Raw genomic sequence first — 26,517 nt, 5'->3', positions numbered from 1 at the left:
ATATTCTCAAAGACAGCCACATGTTTATGCATTTTTCACCTGAGGTAAGTCTTTTTTCTGAATTTCCAATTTTCAATAAAAAGCATAACTCATAATGGGTTACAAATGGACGTTGTGTAGTTTGCAGAAAGGCAGAAACAGTTAAGCATTTCATATGGCACTGCCAAGTTGCTACTAAGTTTTGGAACTGAGTTATCACAAAATACAATCATCTTCTTGTTGCTTCCCCACATTAGGAAAGGGTTGTGTAGTGACAACTAGATGATACAGTTACTCTTATGGACAACTAGATGATACAGTTATTCTTATGGAATCACTGATGTTGTGCATCTTTTCACGATGCAAGTACACCCTTCAACCTGGCAGAAGTTTCTACCTTCAAATCAGATTTGGCTATTTATTCTCTGCCAGAATGACCTGTCTTCAGAAAAATATTGGTTCTCTTTCAATTGGAGCCAAGGTGGATATGATAACTCCTGTTGCTCATGTAAGCAAGGGGAGCTGGTGTGACCATAGAACACCTGGATGTGTTTCTCTTGGTGTACATGAAAATTGACTTTTAGTGAAATATATCATGCATTTTTTATAGAAAGCTTAATTAGTTAAATGAACATGTTTTTCTCTTTCTAGTTCACTAGTTTAATATAGTTTAGTGATAAACATGTGAAGTCATACAAAGAGCTAGGTCGCCTCAGGTAGTAATCCAACAAATTTTACAAGCCTGATTATATTCAAATCCCTTAAGAGACCTGTAATCCATCTTCTAAGTTCTAACTAATACAAACTCAATACTTAGACGATACAAAAGTAGATAAGGTCCTGTCCCATTCATTTATTATTCCCTCAAAATTTACAAAGCAGTTGCTTTGAAGACTAAAGTTATACAATTTTCCAAAATGGGTCATTCATGGGTGCATAAGTCTATGCCATTTATTTTAATGTCTATATCTGACTCTACCATTTGAATCTGCCCTGCATTTAGCACAGTTGTTCCGCTTCCTAATCTAAATCAAACTGGTATGTAGCCCCTCTCAAAGTTTGCTCTACATATATATGACCTTCTGTCAGACAGTGCACCATGTTCATTAGAGGGTAAAACATTATTAATACTTGTAACCTTATCTATATAGTTTGCTCTACATATATATGACCTTCTGTCAGACAGTGCACCATGTTCATTAGAGGGTAAAACATTATTAATACTTAGAATCTTCTCTATATAGTTTTAACAGAATAACTTCATATTCAGGATTGGTTTTACAATCATAGGCTTTTTTGTATTCTACTTTTCTTGAAACTCAAAATATTTTGTATTCTTCTGTGTGCACTTGGAAGTAGCTGTCTCTCAAACAACATGGACCTTTGACTAAAAAATGAGAGAGTTGAAGGGAAGGAAATAAATCAGTTGTATTTAAATATTTTTCTTAATATACACAATCATATAATTCTTGGGATAAAAGAACTCAATTGTGAAAAGTAAAAGATTATTAGGATAATGTATATTATAAGAAATTACTCATCCTCGACAAATTCTTGAAACAGTTTCAGCTGCTTCACTACCCGATCTGGATCCCCGCCATAAGTGAGTTATTGCCTACAAATCACCAGTGCCAGAAAAGAACCCTACTTAATAGTTAATACATAAAAGTTGGAAAAGAAGGAAATCCTAGTAACTATGGCATTAACTGAATGTCAGACTAATTTGTGCTAGAATACAGAACTCCCCACTAACATGATATAACATTATCCTCAAACTTAAGTGATTTTGATATGTCCGTGTTAAGAATACAAATATTCTGAAACTTGAAAGAGATCCAATTTAGGCCTGAAATTGCCTAGCATGGTTCACTAATTCAGAAAGACCTGTTTTCAAGATTACGCTTATAATGAACAGTCCAAGACAACATGCGTAACACTTCATTCTCAAACTAAAATTTGGACTAAATATCCTTGGAGAATGTTCAAGCAAAACAAACATAAGACATTATTGCAAATAGAAAGTCATTATTACAATATGTTTTGACGAAATACTTGAAGATGTGACTAATGCTTTACATTATATATCAAATGAGGCTGGTAACTCGGTATTAGAGTTGAGCTTTGTGAAAATTTGTATTTTAAAAATTCCTTGCTTCCCCGAAATAAAATAGATTCCATACAATACAGACACAAAGAGAGCAATATCTTTCCACTGGAATATGGAAGACTACGGTAAGAGTCAGTTGTAAAGTAAAACTATTGAAATCACGTTCAACTCAGAAGAGAAAACACACATGATTGACAACATGGCAAGGATCTCCTAGCCCCATGACTAATTGATGAAGTTCACAAATGGTGTTATTTAAAACTAACATAAAAAAGATGCATCCCTTGCAGCATCTAATTTTTCAGAGCATATCACCTCTCATCCTCTATTATGAGTTTCTGTTGCTCAACAATTACCTTTGTTACCATGTGAGACATGATTCCTATTGGGCAAAATAGGAGGCATAATGTTATAGAGTGACGAGTCTCAATTCCATCCTTCAAGCCATCCTGAAAGACTTGCCTGAAAAACATGACATCTAAAATTTTAGCAGACCACCCAAATAAAAAAGACCAGATGAAAACAAACTTAAAATCAACAAAAGCTTATCAATTTGAATTGCCCAATTTTGCTAACATCCAGAAATGAGGAAATATTCATAATGGATTGTTTGCATTGTCAAATAAAAGAATTATTGGAAAAGGCTTGATCTATAATTGATGACTATAAATAGCTGCAAGAGGCTGTATGTTCATTTTCTTCTTCTTATAACAATTAATGTTGAAACAAAACGGACCTTGCAGCAAACAGGTCAACAGTCAAGAGGTGTAGCCAGGCAGAAGCTATTGTCAGGTCACTTGCGAACATACTTGTAATGCCAGGTAACTGTAGAGGGCATCACTTCAGACAATCCAGAATTGTATTAGTTAAACACACTAAACAGTAAACACATCATTTATAGATTAGCTAACCAAAATGGAAAAACAAGAGAAGAAACTCAATCAAATAGAGGTTGATGTTCAACTCATACCTCTGGGAGCCAGTACTTGCTTGCAAACATCAAGCGCAAAGTTTCTGGTGTCCATGAGAGAAACAGCAAATACGCATACAGAGCTCCAAGTACAATATATGGAATATTGCTTTCCATTGATCTTTTTGTCTGCAGAGACAAAGAAACTTCTGTCAAAACCACAGAAGATAAATAAGCATTTATTGCCACGGATGATATATACACTGTGGGAGGGATTCACCTCAAGGCATTAATTGTTGTTATTTTGGCCATCTTCTTACATATAAAGATTACATTATCAAACAGCAGTGCATAACAATCCCCTATTAAGATGGATATGTGCTAGTATGATACATTCTTTGATGTACTTGGAAAAGGTTGACATTAATACTCGGCATGATTCTCCTTCATATAAAATTAAGAGAAACAGTGTTAAACTTTTAGATATTGTAGTACTAAAGAGTTTAAATAGCAATTGGCAGTAGAATGGATTCCTCTGTAAGCATTTATTCTCTTATTGGATAATCCTGCTATTCAGAAGTACATTATTTAAGGGCAGGTGAAATTTTATTATGCGTTTAATTCTCTCAAATCGAGTACGACTTTATCACAGAGTGGCTGAACTCCCAGTACCAAAACTTCACATCACATTTCCCCTGGGCAGGAAAGGTAAACCCGCAACATAGAGGAATTTTTATGAATTAAATTATATTATTCATGGTATATGTTTGATTCACTAGTAACGGTGGGTATTTCGTGAACATCTAGTTAACTCAATGCCAAAATAGGTGTACTGACTCCCATTTTGTTTTTGGAACTATCATTTCGATTATTATTAGATCGAAAGAATTACAAGAAGCCAATAGAGCTTTGCCTGAGAAGAAGAAAATGCGAACTCCCTCCATAAGTTCACTACAGATGATACAGATATAATATCAAAAGGAATCTAGATGTCAGGACTGAATAACCAAGAAATCAAAAAGGGAAAAATGTTCACAGGGCACTGTATTCCTTAACATGATCATTGCTTCCAATATGCTGATCACTGATCTGAATTATTGAGGAAATCTCGTTGATTCATACTAACTTGCAGAAACTTAATGTGTACAACAAGGGAATGCAAAATTGCAGCAGTGAGCTAAATGGAATTGCTGAAACAAATACAACAGATTCTGCATCCACATATTGACTTCAATCTACAGCAGTTATAATAAACAGATCGCTTAATTAACAGAACACATTGAATCGCTGTAGAAAATATGCTTTATTCACAAACAGCTCGAGACATGGTGTTAGCAATCTCTGTGAACAAAGAGATATCTGCTATTCTCATGTGCTAAATGCCAGAGAGCTATAACAGAGGGCGAAGCCCATATTTATTCATTTGCAAATGGAAAACTGAAGACAGTGGAATATAGAGACAAAAAACTGGAGAGATAGGGCAGGTAGAAAGCTAAGAGTCAAGGTGCAAGAGGAACTGACAGGAAATCCCATCAACAAGAGATATGTTGGTATAGTCAGCCATCAACAAGGAAGTTGTCATCAATTGACCCATATACAAAGGGGTCAGATGGAGTTATTGATAAAGGACTTGCCGACGGAAAGTTTGACAATAGTGGACTAATCAATGAGAGACATGTTGCTGTCAACAAGGGACTTGTTGACAGGTATCTGTTGACAAGAGACTTGTCCCCCTTAACATCGACAATGCAAAAAACTATGGGGCTTGTCAACATTGAAGAAAGCAAGGTCGATGGGGTTGTTAATAATGACAAAGAAGTGCCTTGATCAGTGGCCCCTGCTTCCTCCTTGGAAAGCAATGATCTCCATTGTATCAAAAACCTAGACAAAGTGAAGCAACTTTTGTTGAATCTGGTTTCAGGTGAACTACTTCCCCTACTACATGAGTCACCTTTCCTTCAACAACCCAAAAGAGTGGTATAGTTTGTGTCTGCATCTTCTTCATTTCGATGACTATGACCTGATCAAATGTTGATGGTGTTGTATAATTAAGATTCAACTCTAGTAGGTTCTTTGCTACATTTGATGTTTCCAGCAAAGGTGGAAAGTATGTTCAAAGTAATGGCACAAAAAAACATGTTAAATACCAGGAAAGTGTGGATGATTGAGTTCAAAAGCATTTCCTTCCACTTGCTTGGTGATGGTGTACAACCCATAATGGAGCGTTCTCATCTTTTTAATTGGTCCCTTCAGCCTCTCCTCCTACAAATGCAACCAAACTTGTCACCAACCTTGTACTAGTGCACTACTTGGTGTTAGTCATGTTGTTGTTTGTATGGCATTAGACCTCTGCAAAATGCTTTAATCTCATTGTCATATGTGTTGAATTCTCCCTGTTACCCACCAATTTGGGTAACCCTATAGGAGACAACAATTCCCCTATCCTTGACAACCAGCCAATCAACCATGCAGCCAGCAGTCCCTAACAGCCATCACCAGTTGATGATCTGCCATATATCTCCGCCATTTGCATCAGCCATATGCTCCTCACCCATCCGGCATGAGCACATCAACGAAGGTAGGATTCCGATCAAAAGGTACTTTAATCATTTTGCAATTGGGTGCTTATGCTTGTTTGTATTTGGGCATTTGATATGGATTTCCGATCAAAATGTACTTTAATCATTTTGCAATTGGGTGCTTATGCTTGTTTGTATTTGGGCATTTGATATGGACTTATGGGGTGACCTGGAAGAATGATGGGTTTTGACCATGATCTTGTTCTCTCACTTTAAATGGGGAGTTAATCTTCAATCCTAGTCCAGTAGGACCTCCCCTAATGGGCGAATGCATATCCAAAAGAGTTGAGAATTGTGGTTAGTAAAACAATTAGAGAGAGGATTAAACAATTTGCAACTTAACTAGTACTCCTTTTATTGTACTTAATGTTGAGGTGGAACTATTGTAGGTAAGTGGGCCATTTTTTACGGCGATCAATTTGTATCTTTCTCTAGAATTGCATGATTTAAAGTGTTTATGACTTGTATAAAGTTTCCTTGCCTAGGATGCAATGCTTACATCACGGCGATCAATTTGTATCTTTCCCTAGAATTGCATGATTTAAAAGTGTTTATGACTTGTATAAAGTTTCCTTGCCTAGGATGCAATGCTTACATCACTAGCAAACTCGAACCATGGAGTAGAGCTCCCTATTGTAAGTTGGGTATGTACAGACCACGCCATTGCAACTCTCACTATGGTGCATAGTCATGTCCATGGTGAGTGAAAACAACAACAATCACATACTCTGTGGCCTCTGTCTCAATCTCGAATAACTGCTGCAAATCTGCAAGATTGATAACTAGTGTTGAACAGAATCATTGTTTCATCTCTTCAAATGCTTGTTATTGTGATCTAGCTTAAATGAACTTGGCTATGGTTACCACTCTAGTTTCTTGATTCAAGGACCAAGAGATGTTGGAAAATCAAAGTAGTTGTAGGTCAATATTGATTCTCCTTAGCTTGATAATTACTTGTGAAGTTTGTTGTCTTATTATTAATTATTTTAGTTCTCTTTCATCAAGCAATTACCAAAAATGAAAATACAAGAGACAAAAGACATCAAATGTAGGCTCCACACCAGGGAAAACCCAAACAATCTCCTTCTTATAGAATCAGATCAAAATGAGACTTCTCATGTAGGCTCCACACCAGGGAAAAACCCCACTTCTTAGGGAAAACCCAAACAATCTCCTTCTTATAGAATCAGATCAAAATGAGACTTCTCAAGACCCAATGACCAAGTCAATCCACCTTCTAGCTACAAGTCAGCCCTTCAAGATTTCTTCAAAAAATCTGCTCAAGTCAACACAACAAGATGCCACCTTCTGCAAGCTTCAAGAGTTCGAATGCAACTTCTTACTACAACTTTCAGACCTCTGAGATATCATTGTACCTCTCACTACACCTTTCGGACCTCTGTACTGTGCCTCCTTCCTGCAATTTTCGGATTCCTGTAGCTTCTTCCTGCAATTCTCGGATTCCTGAGATTTCAATATGAGCAGATTTCAATATAAGTTTCGGTTCTCCTTTTCTTTTGTATGCTTCTCGCTAGTCCTTAATATGCTCCTTATCAAGTGATCGAACTGCAGATTGATCTTACCAAATGAATCTAAATTACCTCCTTTATATACTTGTTTCTCCGTGTCAAATAGCCAGGTAATGAGGCCGACTTGTAGATGCATCTTAAGGTGGACTTGTAGCTAGAGGTCTAATGACTTTTTGTAGACAATATATTGACTTCCTTTTGACTCATAACAAATCCTAAAGGCATGCAATGGATGCCTTGACCTATCAAGCATGAAACCCATGCTTCTTAAACAAATAAATAATTTTTCTTTCTTCTTTACATCATATATTAGTACAAAGACAATTATGAACACTGAACCTAGTTACTTTTTCAACAGAAAACTCCAACATAAACATTCAATAGATGTTTATGACTTGATGGGGTGACTAGATGATCGATGCAGTTGTGATTTTGATCACAACAAGCGCTTATGTAGACGACATCTATGGATTATCCATGGATCATTGCTAGAGACATCCTAACACTTGCTCAATTGAACCCCATTAATGTCAGATGTTTGATGGAGATTGTACCATACATTGACGTAACTTATGCTCTCCCTGACACACATGATGACGTTGCTTCTTGGATGTAGATCATGACCCACAGTGATCATTGGTGTATTATATAATGGTTCATAACACTCTAAATTGTTGTCTCTTACTAGTTTGTTCCATGGTGTGTTCATTATTTACCTTTAGATAAGTGTGTCATCTTATGAGTCAAGTTGTACTACTAGTGACCTAGGTAAGTGTTTCATATCATTCCATTCATTCTCCTCGGCAATTTTTCATGCTCTGTCATTTTCTCACCATTTTCATGCATTTTGATCATTTCCCCTTTCATGATTGACCCATCATATGTCATGTGGCAAGGTCTAAAATAAAAGAAAAGTTCCATGTGTGAAAATGCCTAAATAAATCAAAGAGCTAAAAATGCTCAAGGTAGAATTAGCTAAAGTCATATTATTATATGCATGCGTTGTGCCACCTTAGTAAAAATCCTTATTCCCTATGTTCCATTCTCAATAATAAAAAAAAAGAAACAAGGGACTAAGTCAATAAAAAAGAAAAAGAAAAAGGGAATACAAAAAGTAAGGGTTCAAAAATCCCTAGCTCTTGAAAGCTAAGGAGAAGACCTATTGTTTATTCATCCTATATGATTATGAGGGTCAACTCATGAAAACACCTTTCCCTAGTACTACATTCATCACATCACCTATAACTAACTTAGAGTCTTAGGGAATGCATATTTTTTTATGGGTTTTCTAATGTAATTAAGGTTAATGATGTCCATAATATGATCAAGTTATGTTAATTTTAGGTATGTTCTATGCTTAGAGCAATTTATTTCAATTTACACAGTTAGCTCCATATCTTTTCCAGATAAGCAATCACATCAACATTAAAGTAAACTGCAGATAGAACATAAACATAAATAGCAGAAGACAAGCCAAGACAAGAGGACACAAGATGTGGCACTAGCCAGGGACAAACCCCAATGTGGGGAAACCCTTGATCAATTCTTCTTTTATGTTCTTCAATAGTTCAGCAGAGAGAGAGAGAGAGAGAGAAAGTACATTTACAACAGAAGTCAACACTTTGACTTTCTAGATAAGAGACTAGATCATCTCTACATGAGATCAGTTGAAGACATGCTGCTTCAACTGATTATCCAAGGTGACTCCTTCACCTATCATTGTGCTGCATCTTGTCCATATGTTGCACCTCACCGTGATGCACCATGCTGCTCTTCATGTTGCTGCACTTGTCACTTTGCTGCTCCAATCATTGAGTTGCTCTTATCACGGATCTGCATCTAATGTTGTACTTATCGCTGATCAGCACTCAATGACAGCTATGCTACACTGTGTTTCACCCAATAAGGCAAACTCAATACATCATCGTCATCATGCTGCAATACTTACATTATGTTGCTGCTATACTTTTGTTGCTTCATCATGTTGCCATATGTATATCAGCCTTAGCTGCTTGCTATGGCTTGCAACCTAGCAAAGCAGCTAGGTTATAGTTCCAGATTCCTAGACCCAAGGTAGCAACTTAGCCCTCTGACTTCTAATCTGATGATAGCTACTCCTAAACGTATCTCATCCATGCTTTTGACCAGCAGTGAGATAGTTGTAGCTAGTGACAGCATATGAGGTCATCTTTATGTCTGAGATAAGGGCCTCTTTGGGCCTCCTTGATGTGGCTTGATATCTCAATAGACAATGAATTAGGTGACTCCTTTTAGACAGCAGAATAGGGCTCTTAGGGCTGTGGATAGGAGCCTTTCAAGACAGCGGAATAAGGTCTCCTTTAACAGCGTTTAGAGGATCTTCTTTGACTGCGGATTAGGTCTGCGTATGAAGCTCCCTTGGACAACGAATAGGTCCTCCTCATAAGTTAGCTACAAGGGCTTCCTTCAACTACGTATAGGCTTCATGACTGCGGCTTAGCTATGGCTAGGTCTCCTTGCTAGAACAACAGCTAAATCATCTCCTCTAGGACTGTGTATAGATCCTCTTTCTGACTACGGATAAAGAGTCTCTTTCTTGCTGCGTATAGGGTCAACAGACAGTAGATTCAGACCTTCATATAGGGCCTATATTAGCCCTCCTCTCATCTACGGATTGAGCCTCTTGAGACAGTGTATAGGGGCTTATTTATGCTGCACATAAGTCTCCTCTTTTCTGCGTGTAGATCTCCTCATAAGCCTGCGGCTTACTGCGGCTAGGGCATCACTGCGGCTAAGGCATCATCTGTGGCTAGGGCATCATCTTTAGGCCAACATATACTCTTAGTGTCTCTCCTTCACCAAAACCCAAAGACGTGGAGAGGAGGAGATCACATGAAGAGTATGTGTGACAAATGACTTCAAGTCCTCTTCTATTTATACTAAAAACGTAGAGGTTGAATAGACATGACTGTTGGGCTTCTGAGCCTACATAAGTTGCTGGTCGACTTGACAATTTGTCCATAATCAAAATAAATTCATATCTTCATAAATACTTATCGGAATCGGATGATCTTTAGATCAATCCTACACCTCTCAATGAGAGGGATCCAAGAAAAATATCAACTACCATAAATAAGATGACCCACATGGAGTTTGGCCCTAGTTGCCAATTTTAACACTCCCTCTCAACTAGGGAGAACTCCATCCGCTGATCCATATGTCCGACTGTACTATCTCTACCATCAATGTCCTGCACTGCTCTGCTCTGGTATGCTGAGCTCTGCTCTGCTCTGTTCTGTTCTACTATGCTCGAACTATGAAGAAGAAGTGATCGAGGATGTATCATACCATCCTCCACTGACCCGAAGTCAGTCTGGGGTGTGTACCACTTTCACCGGTACACTCCCTCTCAACTAGGGAGAACTCCATCCGCTGATCCATATGTCCGACTGTACTATCTCTACCATCAATGTCCTGCACTGCTCTGCTCTGGTATGCTGAGCTCTGCTCTGCTCTGTTCTGTTCTACTATGCTCGAACTATGAAGAAGAAGTGATCGAGGATGTATCATACCATCCTCCACTGACCCGAAGTCAGTCTGGGGTGTGTACCACTTTCACCGGTCCTAGACCAGTCCTCTACTAACCCAAAGTCAGTTTCAGAGGGTGTACCACTCTCACTGGTCCCAGAGCAGTATCATTGATCCCAGATCAATGGAGGTCATCCTAGCATAGGGAGTACGGTAGATACAACGATGCGTCCATCGATAGAACTACTATGGTCCCTATCCTCATTTCCCTGCTCATTGATCAGATGAGAGGTACTTCCCATGAGTCCTAGACTGCATGGGTAGGATGCCTCGACAGGAAAACTAATCATCCTGTCCATAGGAGAACGAATTATCCTGTCCAGCGGATGCCACGAAGAACTAATCATCCTGGCCCATAGGAGAACGAATCATCCTGTTCCACAGTCGCCATAGAGAACGAATCATCTTGGCCCACAGGAGAATGAATCATCCTGTTTCACAGTTGCCACGGAGAATGAATCATCCTGGCCCACAAGCGAACTAATCATCTTGTTCATAGCGCACCACCAGGGGAGGGTGAGTCACCCTGTGGTCGTATGTTGCCCCAGTAAGTATTCAAAGCCCCCCCCAAAGCTCTCAGAGCTCAATGCATGCAACAGGTAGGATCCTTATAAGGAGGTCTCTCAATGACTCCAAGTTGTTCGGGAAAGTCACAGAGTTGACCTTTCCCCAGGGTTTTGACAAAATGTCTACGACCTATATATCAGTCTCAATGTGATGGAGCCTCCCTGCTCATCGACTTACCATATCCCAGATAAGGCAGTATCTGATGTCTATCTGTTGGAGCAATCATCGAATACGGGATTCCTCAATAATCGAATCCCACCTCTGGTTGTCACAGAGAATCACAGTGGTATTCATCATGTGTACGAACAACTCACTTAAGAGCTTCTGCAATCATGCAGCTTCACACGAGATCATACTCGTAGCTGTGTATTCTGTTCTCGGTGGTGCTTATTGCAACCGATTTCTACTTCCTGCTCATCCATGATATTGAAGCAAAATCCAAAGAGAACCAGCACTGAGAAGTGCTCTAGTGATCCTCCACACTACCTGCCCACTCAACATTCCAATAATCATGTAGTTTCATATTTCTGGCAGTGTATCTCAATCCATGAGAGATTGTGCCCCGAAGATATCTCAGAAGATTCTTGGCATCTATCAATGAGGCTCAACCAAATATGATCTCACCATGCTAACTGCAAAACATATGTCCAGACGGAAGTTCACCAAGAACATCAACACGAATGAGTTTATGAAACTCAGAGGCATTTCCTAAATCTAGTCCGATATCACTACCATATAACTTCTGAAAGTTAAGACCCTCGAGGTAGTCACAGGCTTGCAGTTTATGATTCCACATCCGATATCCAACTCCCTCTTACTTCTGCAAATGAGAGGGTCTGCACCTGTCAGAAATAGGTCGTCCTAATAAGGCGCCGGTATGAGAGGTTTATCATCCACAACCTTCGAGTAATGGTTTGGATCAGTTTCACTCCTAGTGAATCTCAGCTTCATCAGACAGCTATCAATCCTCTCATACTACACCCGGGGTGTTTTGCTTCAAGCCATAAAGGGCTTTCTTCCACCTGTATACTTGAGATTCACGATCATGAATCCAGGTATATGAGGGGAATGGTCCCCTTGTAAGATTATCCTTCGGTACATTTCAGACATGTACTATCATGCTCTTTTTGAATTCAAGCATCCTGGTCACTATCTAACTCACAAACCTCCGGTGTTATGTGTCAATGGGCATGGTCCCCAGTGGACTTTCTGCAACTTGATACAACCCTGAACTCAAAAACATCTTTGAAAATTCTATTTTCAAACATGTACCTTTCCATCGATGAGTGCCATCCTGTAACCTTCGACTTCCATTGCTGAAATGGACACCAGGTTCTTCTTGCGATCAGGTACATAAAAGAGATTCTGTAAACGAATCGAGTTACCCTCATTCAATTGAGGGGTAACATTCCCTACACCCTTTCTTGGATAGGTGGCATCGGCTCCAAGTATAATCCCACGATTGTTTCCATCTCTACCAAATTAGAGAGTGCACCCTTCTATCCGATGAAGTGCCTTGAAGCACTACCATCAATAAGCCAGATTCCCAAAGAATCTAAAGGAGAGGGCCAATACAAGATAATGCTTCTTTATCTTATCAAAAAACAACATTTGATTCTTCATACCTGGGGTTCCTTGCTTTCTATGAAGAGTCAGCCATTTCCTTGATGACCTACATTACCTGTCATTCCTTTGATCATGTCCCTGTTGTTATCATCATCAAGTGATGTGTCCCTTCCATTCGGACACTCCTTCCCATAATGGCCGAACTAGTTATCTGCCTTTCCTTCCACCCTGAGATCCGATCTTCCAATGGAGTGATCTTTAGGTAGGCCATATTCCGCTGCGCCATTCTGATAATATTCTCTGCTTCAACTTCACCCTTGGTGAATTTGAAGAGGGATAAGGAATCCAATGATCCTTTTGTCCTTACCCAACTGTCTTCGGTGATTGCTCTTTCACTCTAGCTTGGGCATTGTCTTCACCTCAACTCCGATACCATGTTAATTTTAGGTATGTTCTATGCTTAGAGCAATTTATTTCAATTTTCATAGTTAGCTCCATATCTTTTCCAGATTAACAATCACTTCAACATTAAACTAAACTGCAAATAGAACATAAACATAAATCGCAAAAGACAAGCCTAGACAAGAGGACACAAGATGTGGCGCTAGCCAGGGACAAACCCCAATGTGGGGAAACCCTTGATCAATTCTTCTTTTATGTTCTTCAATAGTTCAACAGAGAGAGAGAGAGAGAAAGTACATTTACAATAGAAGTCAACACTTTGACTTTCTAGATAAGAGACTAGATCATCTCTACATGAGATCAGTTGAAGACATGCTGCTTCAACTGATTATACAAGGTGACTCCTTCACCTATCATTGTGCTGCATCTTGTACATCTGCTACACCTCACCGTGATGCACCATGCTGCTCTTCATGTTGTTGCACTTGTCACTTTGCTGCTCCAATCATTGAGCTGCTCTTATCATGGATCTGCATCTAATGTTGTACTTATCGTTGATCAGCACTCAATGACAAATATGCTACACTGTGTTTCACCCAATAAGGCAAACTCAATACATCATCGTTATCATGCTGCAATACTTGCATTATGTTGCTGCTATACTTTTGTTGCTTCATCATTCTGCCATATGTATATCAGCCTTAGCTGCTTGCTATGGCTTGCGGCCTAGCAAAGCAACTAGGTTATAGTTCCAGATTCCTAGACCCAAGGTAGCAGCTTAGCCCTTTGACTTCTAATCTAATGACAGCTGCTCCTAAACGTATCTCATCCATGCTTTTGACCAGCAGTGAGATAGTTGTAGCTAGTGACAGCGTATGAGGTCATCTTTATGTCTGAGATAAGGGCCTCTTTGGGCCTCCTTGTTGCGGCTTGATATCTCAATAGACAACGAATTAGGTGACTCCTTTTAGACAATAGAATAGGGCTCTTAGGGCTGTGGATAGGAGCCTTTCAAGACAGCAGAATAAGGTCTCCTTTAACAACGTTTAGAGGATCTTCTTTGACTGCGGATTAGGGCTGCGTATGAAGCTCCCTTGGACAGTGAATAGGTCCTCCTCATAAGTCAGCTACAAGGGCTTCCTTCAACTACGTCTAGGCTTCATGACTGCGGCTAAGCTATGGCTAAGTCTCCTTGCTAGAACAGTAGCTAAATCATCTCCTCTAGGACTGTGTATAGATCCTCTTTCTAACTGCGGATAAAGAGTCTCTTTCTTGCTGCGTATACGGTCAATAGACCGCTGATTCAGGCCTTCATTTAGGGCCTATATTAGCCCTCCTCTCATCTGCGGATTGAGCCTTTTGAGAGAGTGTATAGGGGCTTATTTATGCTACACATAAGTCTCCTCTTTTCTGCGTGTAGATCTCCTCATAAGCCTGCGGCTAGGGCATCACTGCGGCTAGGGTATCATCTGCGGCTAGGGCATCATCTTTAGGCCAGCGTATACTCTTAGTGTCTCTCCTTCACCAAAACCCAAAGACGTGGAGAGGAGGAGATCACATGAAGAGTATGTGTGACAAATGACTTCAAATCCTCTTCTATTTATACTAAAAACATAGAGGTTGAATAGACATGACTGTTGGGCTTCTGAGCCTACATAAGTTGCTAGCCGACTTAACAATTTGTCCATAATCAAAATAAATTCATATCTTCATAAATACTTATCGGAATCGGATGATCTTTAGATCAATCCTACACCTCTCAATGAAAGGGATCCAAGAAAAATATTAGCTGCCATAAATAAGATGACCCACATGGAGTTTGGCCCTAGTTGCCAATTTTAACAAGTCAGGAAAGGAGTAAAAATCAAAAGAGTTACTGAGCTACTAGAAGATGTCACTTGATGTTGACCACCCATTGACACCTATTTGGAGGCATTTATCACAACTTTTAAGGAGTCGTCCACCTTGAGTGATGGGGCATATTCCTTGGGCACTGGAGCATATTACTTGATCATTGGGGCGTATCATTGATTCATGGGAGTGATTGTGAATCATTTTTACATTGGAGGATGTTTGGTCCCTATAATACTAGTGATTCCCCCATTACTATTGTCATTGTGGCCCTTATCGTTATTGTTGTGCCCCTATTGTCCCCATATTGTTATTATTGTGCCCCATAGAAGCCCACTATTGTTATTTTTGTGCCCTTATATTATTATTATTATGTCGACTTTGATTATATTATGACCCCTTAAACTCCTATATATAGAAAGGAGGTTTTGTCATTTGTATCATCCAAGAATTGTTCATTTGTGTAATGTAAAGGAGGTTGCCCCCTCAAATACACTGATTTCTAAGTCGTTGATCTATCTTATCTATTCTTTTGAGAGCTAGTTTCATAACATTTGGTTTCAGAGCTAAGGATTTTAGGGTTTCGTTGCTCCAAAATAGGTCATCGTGGCATTTTTGCTATAACTTTTTTTGCAACGTTACAGAAGTTAAAAAAACCCGTTTGAGCTGAAATCTCGATGATCCTCAGGTCTGAATTTTAAATCTTGTCTAGCTATATTTTTAGAGATATGATCCAAGGAAGTTAGGGTTTTTGCAAGCTCTCGAATTACATCCCAAACAGGTGACCTTGGGAAAAGCGTCATAACTTTCTCTCTAAGTATCAGATTGAAATTTCATAAGAAGTTACAGAAAGAGGACGGACTGCAGTTTTTGTGCATTGTTTTCAGGTCTGAAGGTTGAAACAATGACACGTGGCACTTCGTACAAGTTCTCTCTACTAAAAAAGTGTATAATCAGGTCATCTTGGGAGATTAGGCATAACGCTTTCTTGGAGAATCCAATTTCAATCAAACTGATGGTGTTGTAAAGAGGACTTGGAGGGCTACCACTGTTTGCAATTTCAAACCTTGGAGATCCAAAATTTCAGAGATACATCAGATACAATATCGAGCTCCTACAAAGTGAAAAAAGGTGTGTAGTTTTTTTTTAAATTTTGCATAAGTTTGGTTTGAAAAATTAGTTTGAAGAAATTCAAAGGGCATAGTGAAGCATAATTATCATTAATTGATGCCCCGAAGAAAGAAAATGGAAACACCTAGTAAGCAACCTGAAAGCTCTAGCATGACTCATGAAGAAGAGGAAGAAATGCAACATGATATATCAAAATTACGAGACCAAGTGTAACAAAATTCACTCTCACAAAAAGTAACGGAAGCTAAGATGGATGGTTTAAAGAAAGGCGTAGAAGCTAAGATGAATGACGTGGAAGCTAAGATGGATGGCATGGAAGCTAAGATGGATGGTTTAAAGAAAGGCGTGGAAGCTAAGATGGATGGTTTAGAAGAAAAACTTAAAGGCAACATGGAAGATTTGAAAACAGATTTGACAAATTTTCTACAAGAAATGCTAACTAATGGCGAAAGGGTAGTAAAAGAAACTCATGATGAGAACAAAATAAATGTTAATCATGATTTCATAGGCTTTAACGTTGGATCGAAGGCCCACCATGTTTCAAAGATCGATATGAGGAAGTTTGATAGCAAGGATCCCGTAACATGGATACTACATATGGAGCAATATTTTGATCTCCATAATGTGCAAAACACACAAAAGGTACGCATTGCAACTTTATATTTAGAACTAAATCAGTTTGTATGGTATCGATGGCTTTGCTCTCATAAACAAATTGTCACTTGGTTAATTTTTACGGATGAAATGATAACACATTATGAGGATACAAAAAGCAACACCTTTTTTAGCCAATTGATAAATCTCAATGTAGCATAAAAATTATGGCTGAAACGAGAAAACTGATAGCTTGTAGACTTGAATGTAAAAATACACAGAGGTATTTAAAATAATAATTTATTAATATATATAAAATGTATAAGATGATATAAGATGATTTGAATGTTACAATAAGACCCTTCTTTTATACCTCAGTCGGTGACCTTTCGTGAATGGGCATGTCTTTTAGACATGCCTTTTCACCTAACTTAATGACTATTTAACCTAATTAATATTTAATTATTTAATATTTATAGTTATTTTATTTATTTAATTGTTATGAAATTTTCACCTAACTTAATGACTATTTAACCTAATTAATATTTATATTTATTTATTTTATTTAATTGTTATGAATTATATTCATAACATAGCATTTTCCTTCAGAAACTTTGTCCTCAAAGCTTTAATGCTGGGGGTTTTCTTCACTTAGTGTATGTCATCTCGATGTCTATAATCTGACCATCCTCTCGTCTTATAGGTCATCAGTAATATTTCCTTGGATTTTATTTTTTTAGTAATAATTCTTTTAGTAAGTCTAATTTTTTTTTTAAATAATAATGTTTTTCAATTCTTTTTTTTCCTTGGATTTATATATATATATATATATATTGTAAATTTAATTAATTAACATATATTAATTAATTAAATTACCATTATATAAAATAGTTGTTATATATATATATATATATTGTAAATTTAATTAATTAACATATATTAATTAATTAAATTACCTTTATATAAAATGGTTGTTATATATATATATATATATATATATATATATATATATCTATAGTTTTAATTGAACTAAATTAACACCATTTAAATTGATTTTTATGCAAATGATAACGTCGTGATGGTTCGACGCTGACCTGTCCTGGTCACAACTGTTGACCACCGCGTTTCACCACCGATTGGATTGATAATCTGCCCGTTCGTTCGACGGCCTGGTGTGTGCTCTCCTGCAGAGGGCAAAGTAGGGTTGATGAATTGATGAAGTGGTTTGATAGCAGTACTTCCGTTGCCTGATGAAAGGGATTTCTGGACCTTGTGATACAGGTCCATGGTTGGTGATCCATCGGGATTGTCGATTCTTTGTTTTGGAATATCCTTGGGATCAACGAACTTCACGCTTCCTTTTGTCCTCTTTTCTTCAGCTTCTTGGTATCCTTTCCTCAGACGTTCTGCGGCTGCTTTAATCTTTGCAGTCCGCTCATCGCAGCTCATCAAATTTGTAGCGCTACTCTTCACCTTCTCTGGCACTCCTGAATTCGGTTTCGATCTCTTTAAGGAACGGTCTTCAACTTCTTCTTCTTCTTCTAGGGTTTCTTCCCTTTGTTCATTGCAACCATCAAATGATGCTAACGATACTATTCTAGCCGGAGGATCCGCTTCCACGTGCTTGCGCTTAACAAGTTTTCTTGGAGACGTGGGAGGGTTGTTTTTCTGTTTTAGCATTGAAGATTCGAGTGGGTGCGCCTTGGATTTTTCTGCATCCCTTGGAGATGTGGGAGGGTTGTTTTTATGTTTTAGAGTTGAAGACTCTGGTGGCTGCGTCATAGATTTTTGTTTCGAGATTTTCTGCGTATATTTTTCCTTCTTCATATTTTCGTGTTTATTATCATTGACGGGCGAGTGATTGATCAATCGGGGCCATCCTTTTTGCGACTCATGTGATTCATCGTCCTTCACAGCTTCATATTGATCTTCATAAACAGAATTAGTATCCCCGTCATTTCTTTCATCTTTCTTATTATTGATTTCTTTCGGAAATTCTTTAACTTCTGCAAATGATTTTTCTAAACGTTGTAATGCTTCTTGAATACTAAACTGTTCAACGTAATCAAGATGTGAACGTAATGGCACATTGTGCGGCGAACTACGTTCAAAGGCCCGCATGATTATATCGTGTGCCATGGCTCTGATACCACTGTAGCATAAAAACTATCATTGAAGCACAAAAACTGATAGCTTGAAGACTTGAATGTATGTTAAAATACACAAGGTATTTAATAATAATAATTTATTATATATATAAAATTGTACAAGATGATATAAGATGATTTGAATGTTACAATGAGGCCCTGCTTTTATAACTCAACAGGTAATCTTTCGTGAATGGGCATGTCTTTTAGACATGCCTTTTCACCTAACTTAATGACTATTTAACCTAATTAATATTTAATTATTTAATATTTATATTTATTTTATTTATTTAATTGTTATGAATTATACTCATAACACTCAAACAAAAGGGTTCAATGATGGACCGCATTGAGAACTTCCAAAAATTGAATATAAGGGTAAAAGATATTCCAAAGGAGCATAGGATTGATGTGTTCATAGGGACTTTAAAGGATAACATCCAACATGAGGTTTGCCTTTGGGAACCTGATTCATTGGAAAAGGCATTCAGGTTGGAAAGAAAAATGGAAAGCAAAATTATGGCAACAAGGAAGCCTACCACTCACAATTATAAAGATGGAAGTGTTGTTGCCCCTAGCCTTCCACAACATACAAGGTTGACACCACAACAATTGGAAGAAAAAATAGCAAAAGGGATTTGTTACAGTTGTGATAACAAATACACTAAAGGTCATAAATGTGCTGAGAAGAAATTATTTTACATAGATTTTGAAGAGGAAGAAAAGGAACAAGAAATGTCAAAAGAAGAGGATATACACGAGGAACAAACCCTAGAGAAAGAATAAATGAATCCGACCATATCTTGTAATGCATTGGCCGGAATTACCACTCCTCAAACTATCAAGATAGAAGGACATATCAAGAAGAAAAAGGTAATAGTGTTGATGGATTCGGGCAATACCCATAATTTTATTCATTGTAAGATAGCCAAGGAATTGAACTGCTTCCTATATCCAACACCAGAGTGTCAAGTGATGGTTGCAAGTGGAGGAACCATAAATTTCTCTGGAAAGTGCCATAATATCAAGCTATCCATGGGAGAATATGTATTGAATAGCCCAACGTTTTCCATTCCAATGGGTGGTGTTGATGTTGTACTAGGAGTCCAATGGCTACAATCCTTGGGTACAATAGCTTTTAATTTTCAAGAACTTTTCATGAAATTTTCTTCAGAAGGAAAGGAAGTTGAATTAAGGGGTATCGCAGGGAAACTGGGAAAGATAATAAGCTCTAACGGAATGACAAAGCTTCTAAAGAAAGAATAACGAGGCATAATTGCACAATTATGTTCGCTAGAGGTTCCCACGTCAAAATCATCTATTTCTCCAGATCTCCAAAAAGTCTTGGACAATCATTCCAAGGTATTTGAGACTCCCAAAGGCCTCCCACCTATTCGTGATTATGATCATGCTATACATTTGATTCCAGGAAGTGTTCCTCCAAACATCAGGCCTTACAGATATCCCTATGCCCAAAAGAGTGAAATTGAACGTAGAGGCTGGCATAATTCAACCTAGTCAAAGTTCTTTCTCTGCTCCAGTAGTATTGGTTCACAAGAAAGATGGATCATGGCACATGTGTCTGGATTATAAGGAGCTCAACAAGCTCACTATTAAAGATAAATTTCCCATTCGTGTCATTGATGAATTATTGGATGAATTGCATGGATCAATTTACTTCACCAAGTTGGATCGTCGTTCAATATCATCAAATCGGAATGAAGACTGAAGAAAACCCTTAGAAAATTTGTGTTAATATTTTTTGATGATATACTAATCTACAGCAAGTCTTGGAAGGATCATGTTCAACATGTTGACATGGTGCTCAAACTATTGGAGGAGAAACAATTATATGCAAAAAGCTCCAAATGTTTCTTTGGAGTACAAGAGATGGAATATCTGGGTCATATTGTATCTTATGAAGGTGTTAAGATAGACCCTAGCAAAATTAAAACCATTAAGGAATGGAAAATCCCCACATCCATAAATCATCTGCGAGAATTTCTCGGGTTGGCAGGGTATTATCGCAAGTTTGTTAAGGATTATGGGAGAATAGCAACACCTCTAACAACATTATTGAAGAAAGATGCATTTTCATGGACTCCAAAAGAAACGAAGGTCTTTGAACATCTTAAAGAGGCAATGTGCCAAGCACCGCTCTTAGCTACGTCGGACTTCACAAAAACCTTTATTGTGGAATGTGATGTCTCAGGAAATGGAATTGGTGTTGTTTTAATGCAAGAAGAAAGACCCATTGCTTTCGAAAGTCGTCCAATCAAAGGAAACTATTTACACAAAGCTATTTATGAGAAGGAAATGTTCGCAATACTACATGCACTTAAGAAATGGCGACCCTACCTAATGGGAAGACACTTCAAAGTAAAAACGGATCATGATAGCCTTAAATACTTTTTAGAACAAAGATTATCTTTAGAAGAGCAACAAAAATGAGTCACAAAGATGTTGGGTTATGACTTTGAAATCATCTACAAAAAAGAGAAGCAAAATCTTGTGGCAAGTGCACTCTCAAGAAAGGATGAGGATGTGGAAGCATTTCTTTGCGCAATTTCTATTATCCAACCAGATTGGATAAACGAAGCAAGGGATGAATGGAAAAATGACGAAGAAGTGTGGGCACTCATTCAAAAGTTACAACAAGATCCCAGTGCATCTAATACATTTAGCTAGAAAAATGATTTGTTATGGTACAAAGATCGCTTATACCTATGTAAGAATTCCCAACTCAGACAAAAGATTCTAATGGAATTGCACACCTCTCCCTTCAGAGGGCACTCAGAATTTCTAAAAACTTACCATAGGGTTAATAAGGAATTTTTTTGAGATGGCCTTAAATCGGATATTCAAAAGTTTGTGGCAAAATGTTTGGTTTGCCAACAAAATAAAGTTGAAACAATTAAGACCCCAGGTCTATTACAACCTTTATCCTTTCAAAGCCAACGTTGGGAGGAGGTTTCAATGGATTTTATCATAGGTTTACCCAAGTCCAAAGTAAAGAGTGTTATCATGGTGGTAGTTGACAGACTTACCAAGTATGCACACTTTTTTGCATTATCTCATCCATTTAAAGCGAGTACAGTTTCTACTGCATTTATGGAAACAATTCAAAAGTGTTAAATTGGCAACTAGGGCCAAACTCCATGTGGGTTAACTTATTTATGGCAGCTGATATTTTTATTGGATCCCTTTTGTCGAGAGGTGTAGGATTGATCCTAAGATCATCCAATTCCGATAAATATTTATGGAGATATGAATTTATTTTGATTATGAAATTATTATCAAGCCGACCAGCTCTTATGTAGGTTCTAGAAGCCCAAACATCATGTCTATTCAACCTATACATTTTTCGTATAAATAGATGAGGATTTGATGTCATTTGAAGACACATTCTTGAGTGATCTCTTCCTCTCCACGTCTTGGGATCTTGGAGGAGTGACACACCAAGAGTAATACATTGGCCTTATAATGATGCCCTAATCCAATGAAGGTCAAGTAGACATCTATCTGCTGGCAAATGATTCATTGTTCATCTCTATACATTGTTCAGGAAATCTGATACATGGTGAAACCCTATACGATGTTCATGGAAACCTGATACATGAAAACTCTATACACTATGTTGTTCATGGTTATATATATATATATATATATATATATATATATATATACACTAGTAATGAGCTGAAATTACCAACAATATATGTATGCACAACAGGGTTCTTCGCGGACATGAAGACTCATGACTTATGCGTAGTCAATTGTGAACGCAGTCATGTCATTTACCTAACGCAGTCTTGGAAATGCATACGCTGGGCATGAGAGTCATATCCACGTTGTTCATGAAGACTAATATTTCGTTGTCATAAAAGGAACAACCGCAGTCACATAAGGGTAACGATGAAGCCGCAGTCATATGGATCCGCATTATGTCCGTAGTCAAAGCGTAAGGTATGATTAGGGAAAATCAAACTCAGAAATCTGCACTGAGTAGCCGCAGTTAAAATCCGCACTCGGGTATCTGCACTGAGTAGCCGCAGTCAAAATCAAACTCGGGTATCCACACTCGAGTATCTGCACTGAGTAGCCGTAGTCAAAACTAAAATCAGGTATCCGCACTGAAGCCGTAGTCAAAGCGTAACTTGGGTATACGTATTGATGAAGCAACAAGGTTCTAGGAAATGTGTTGAGGACGCAGACTAAATACATCTCTCGGCATACCTGTAGATGATGCCCTTGAATGGACCTGTAACAGACTCAACTCAATGTACTACAGAGCCATGGAAGAAGTTTCCTTCATAACAGAGATTCTTGACATACTTAAAGAAGGAGACTATATCATCACAACATGATGCAGTCTCATCATACTTCAAGGAAGAGTGATTATGATCATAGTCTTGATCATGACTATAATTGATCATTCATAAATGTGATCTCATAGTCTCGGAGGAAATCAATACAGCACAATGATACATTGTGCATGGGCAGCATGAAGTTTGCTATTATGCATGGGCAGCGTGGGCAGCATGAAGCATGATAAGACCATGGGCAACATGGGTAGCATGAAGCTTGATATGATGCATGGGCAGCATGAAGCATGATGATGCATGGGTAGCATGAAGCAAGATGATAATCATGATTAGTGCAGCAAGTGGACCAGATGCAATACTACGATAGGTGAAGCCGTCACCTTGGAGAATCAGTTGAAGCAGAATGTCTTCAACTGATCTCATCGTTATACAAAATGATCTATGCTAGATCTAGATAAGTCAATGTGTTGACTTCTGTTGTAAATGTACTATCTCTCTCTCTTTCTCTACTGAACTTTGAAGAACATAAAAGAAGAATTGATCAAAGGTTTCCCCACACATTGTGGGGTTTGTCCCTGGCTAGCGCCACATCTTGTGTCCTCTTGTCTTGGCATGTCTTCTGCAATTTATACTTATGTTCTATCTACAGTTTAATTTAACGCTGATGTGATTGCTAACTGTGAAAATTTAAATAAATTGCTCTAGCATAGAACATACTTAAAATTAACATGGGATCAGAGCTAAGGTGAAGACAATGCCCAAGCAAGAGTGAAAGAGCAATCACTGAAGACAGTTGGGACAAGACAGAAGGATTTATGGGTTCCTCATAATTCACCTAGAGTGAAGTTGAAGCAGAGAATGTTATCAGAATGATGCAGCGGAAGTTTCTGATGGCATACCTAAAGATCACTTCATTGGGAAGTTCGGATCTAAGGGTGGATGGAAAGGTAGATGTCTTGGTTATGAGTTCGGCCCTTATGCGAAGGAGTGTCCGAATGACAGAGATGCAGGTCATCAAAGACACGGCCGACTCTTCAAGGAAGCAAGGAACCCCAGGTAAGAAGAATCAAATATTGTTTTTGATAAAGAAGTGTTATCTTGTATTGGCCCTCTCCTTCAGATTCTTTGGGAATCTGGCATATTGATTGTAGTGCTTCAAGGCACTTCATCGGATAGAAGGGTGCACTCTCTAATTTGGTAGAGATGGAAACAATCGTGGGATTACACTTGGAGCCGATGCCACCTATCCCGAAAAGGGAATGGAAGTCAAAGGTTTTATGGTGGCATTCGTCGATGGAAAGGTATGTGTTTGAAAATAGAATTTTCTAAAGATGCTTTTGAGTTCAAGGTTGTATTAAGTTATAGGAAGTCCACGAGTAGGACCATGTCCATTGACACATAACACCGAAGGTCTGTAAGTCAGATGGTGACAGGGAAGCATGAATTCAAAAAGAGCATGAAACTACATGTTTGAGATGTACCGAAGGAAAATCTTACAAGGGGACCATTCCCCTCAAGTAGCAGGTCCACAAGTTTGAAACAACCCATGGAGTTTTGAACAGGAATCTCATGTAGACAGGTGGAAGAAAGCCTCTATGGCTTGAAGCAAATCACCCCGGGCATAGTATGAGAGAATTAACAACTGTCTGATGAAGCTGAGATTCACTAGGAGTGAAATCGATCCAAACCATTACTCGAAGGTTGTGGATGATAGGCCTCTCATACCGGCACCTATGTCTAACAAGTGCAGACCCTCTCATTTGTAGGAGACAGAGGGAGTTGGATTCCGTATGTGTAATGATAAACTGCAAGCCTGTGACTACCTCAAGGATATTAACTTTCAGAAGCTATATGGTAGTGATGTCAGACCAGATTTGGGAAATGCCTCTGAGTTTCATAAACTCAATCACGTTGATGTTCTTGGTGAACTTCCGTCCGGACATATGTTTTGCAGTTAGCATGGTGAGCTCATATTTGGTTGAGCCTCACTGGATTGGTGCCAAGAATCCTCTGAGATATCTTCGGGGCACAATCTCTCATGGATTGAGATACACTGCCGGAAATATGAAAACTGCATGATTATTCGAATGCTGACTAGGCAAGCATTGTGGAGGATCACTAGAGCACTTCTCAGTGCTGGTTCTCTTTGGATTCTGCTTCAATATCATGGATGAGCAGGAAGCAGAAATCGGTTGTTATAAGTACCGTCGAGACCGGATACATAACTACGAGTATGACCCCGTATGAAGTTGCCTGGCTATGGACACTCTTCAGTGAGTACACATGATGAATACCACAGTGATTCTTTGTGACAACCAGAGGTGGGAATTGATTATTAAGGAATCCCATATTCAATGATTTCTCTAGCAGATAGACATCAAATACTGCCTTACCTGGGACATGGTAAGTCAATGAGCAAGGAGGCTCCATCACATTGAGATGATGTACAGGTCAGAGCCCCGGGGAAAGATCAAATTTTTTATTTTCCCAAACGACTTGGAGTCGTTGAGAGACCTTTGTAAAAGGGTCCTGCATGTTGCATACATTGAGCTCTGGGAGCTTTGGGGGGCTTGCGTTCTTACTGTAGCAACATACGACCATAGGGTGACTCACCCTCCCCTGGTGGTGCGCACTGGAACAAGATGATTCGCTCTCTTGTGGGACAAGATGATTCACTCTCTTGTGGAACAGGATGATTCGCTCTCCTATGTAGCAGGATGATTAGTTCTCCTGTGAGGCCTGGATTGATGTGTTCTCCATGGCGATTGTAGCAGGATTGATGTGTTCTCTTGTGAGGCCTGGATTGATGTGTTCTCCATGGCAATTGTAGCAGGAATGATGTGTTCTCCTGTGAGGACAGGATTGACTAGTTCTCCTGTCGAGGCATCCTACCCATGCAGTCTGGGACTCATGGGAAGTACCTCTCATCTGATCAATGAGTAGGGAAATGAAGTTAGGGACCATAGTAGTACCGATGGATGCATCGTTGTATCTACCGTACTCCCTACGCTAGGATGACTTCCATTGATCTGGGATCAATGATACTGGTCTGGGACCAGTGGTAGGAGTTGTACCATACTATGACGCTGACTTCGAGTCGGTTGACACTGGTCTGGGACCAGTGGTACATGCTCTGAGACTAACTTCGTGTCAGTGCAGGACTGGTCTGGGACCAGTGAGAATGGTACATACTATGACGCTGACTTTGGGTCGGTTGAGACTAGTCTGGGACCAGTGGTACACTCTCTGAGCCTGCGATATTG

General features: G+C 38.7%; 1 protein-coding gene across 3 annotated transcripts in view; it reads right to left on the bottom strand.

Moving 5' to 3' along the window:
* Positions 1-1,286: 1,286 nt before the first annotated feature.
* Positions 1,287-26,517, bottom strand: part of ABA4 (abscisic acid (aba)-deficient 4) — a 115,487-nt gene continuing 90,256 nt past the window's right edge. For all 3 annotated transcript variants that reach the window (XM_089447516.1, XM_089447517.1, XM_089447518.1), the window contains exons 4-7: positions 3,057-3,185; positions 2,823-2,911; positions 2,443-2,548; positions 1,287-1,594 (exon numbers count right to left, since the gene is read on the bottom strand). In XM_089447516.1, the coding sequence (XP_089303642.1) occupies positions 1,517-1,594; positions 2,443-2,548; positions 2,823-2,911; positions 3,057-3,185 (402 nt within the window). In that variant the 3' untranslated portion in view covers positions 1,287-1,516. The remainder of the gene's footprint in view (positions 1,595-2,442; positions 2,549-2,822; positions 2,912-3,056; positions 3,186-26,517) is intronic.

Source organism: Pinus tabuliformis, chromosome X, assembly GCF_031772625.1.
Source record: "Pinus tabuliformis cultivar Carrire ecotype Pingquan chromosome X, CPIR1, whole genome shotgun sequence".
NCBI lineage: Eukaryota > Viridiplantae > Streptophyta > Pinopsida > Pinales > Pinaceae > Pinus > Pinus tabuliformis.
Note: the sequence above shows the minus strand (reverse complement) of the source record. Positions and strands in the feature narration are given on the sequence as shown.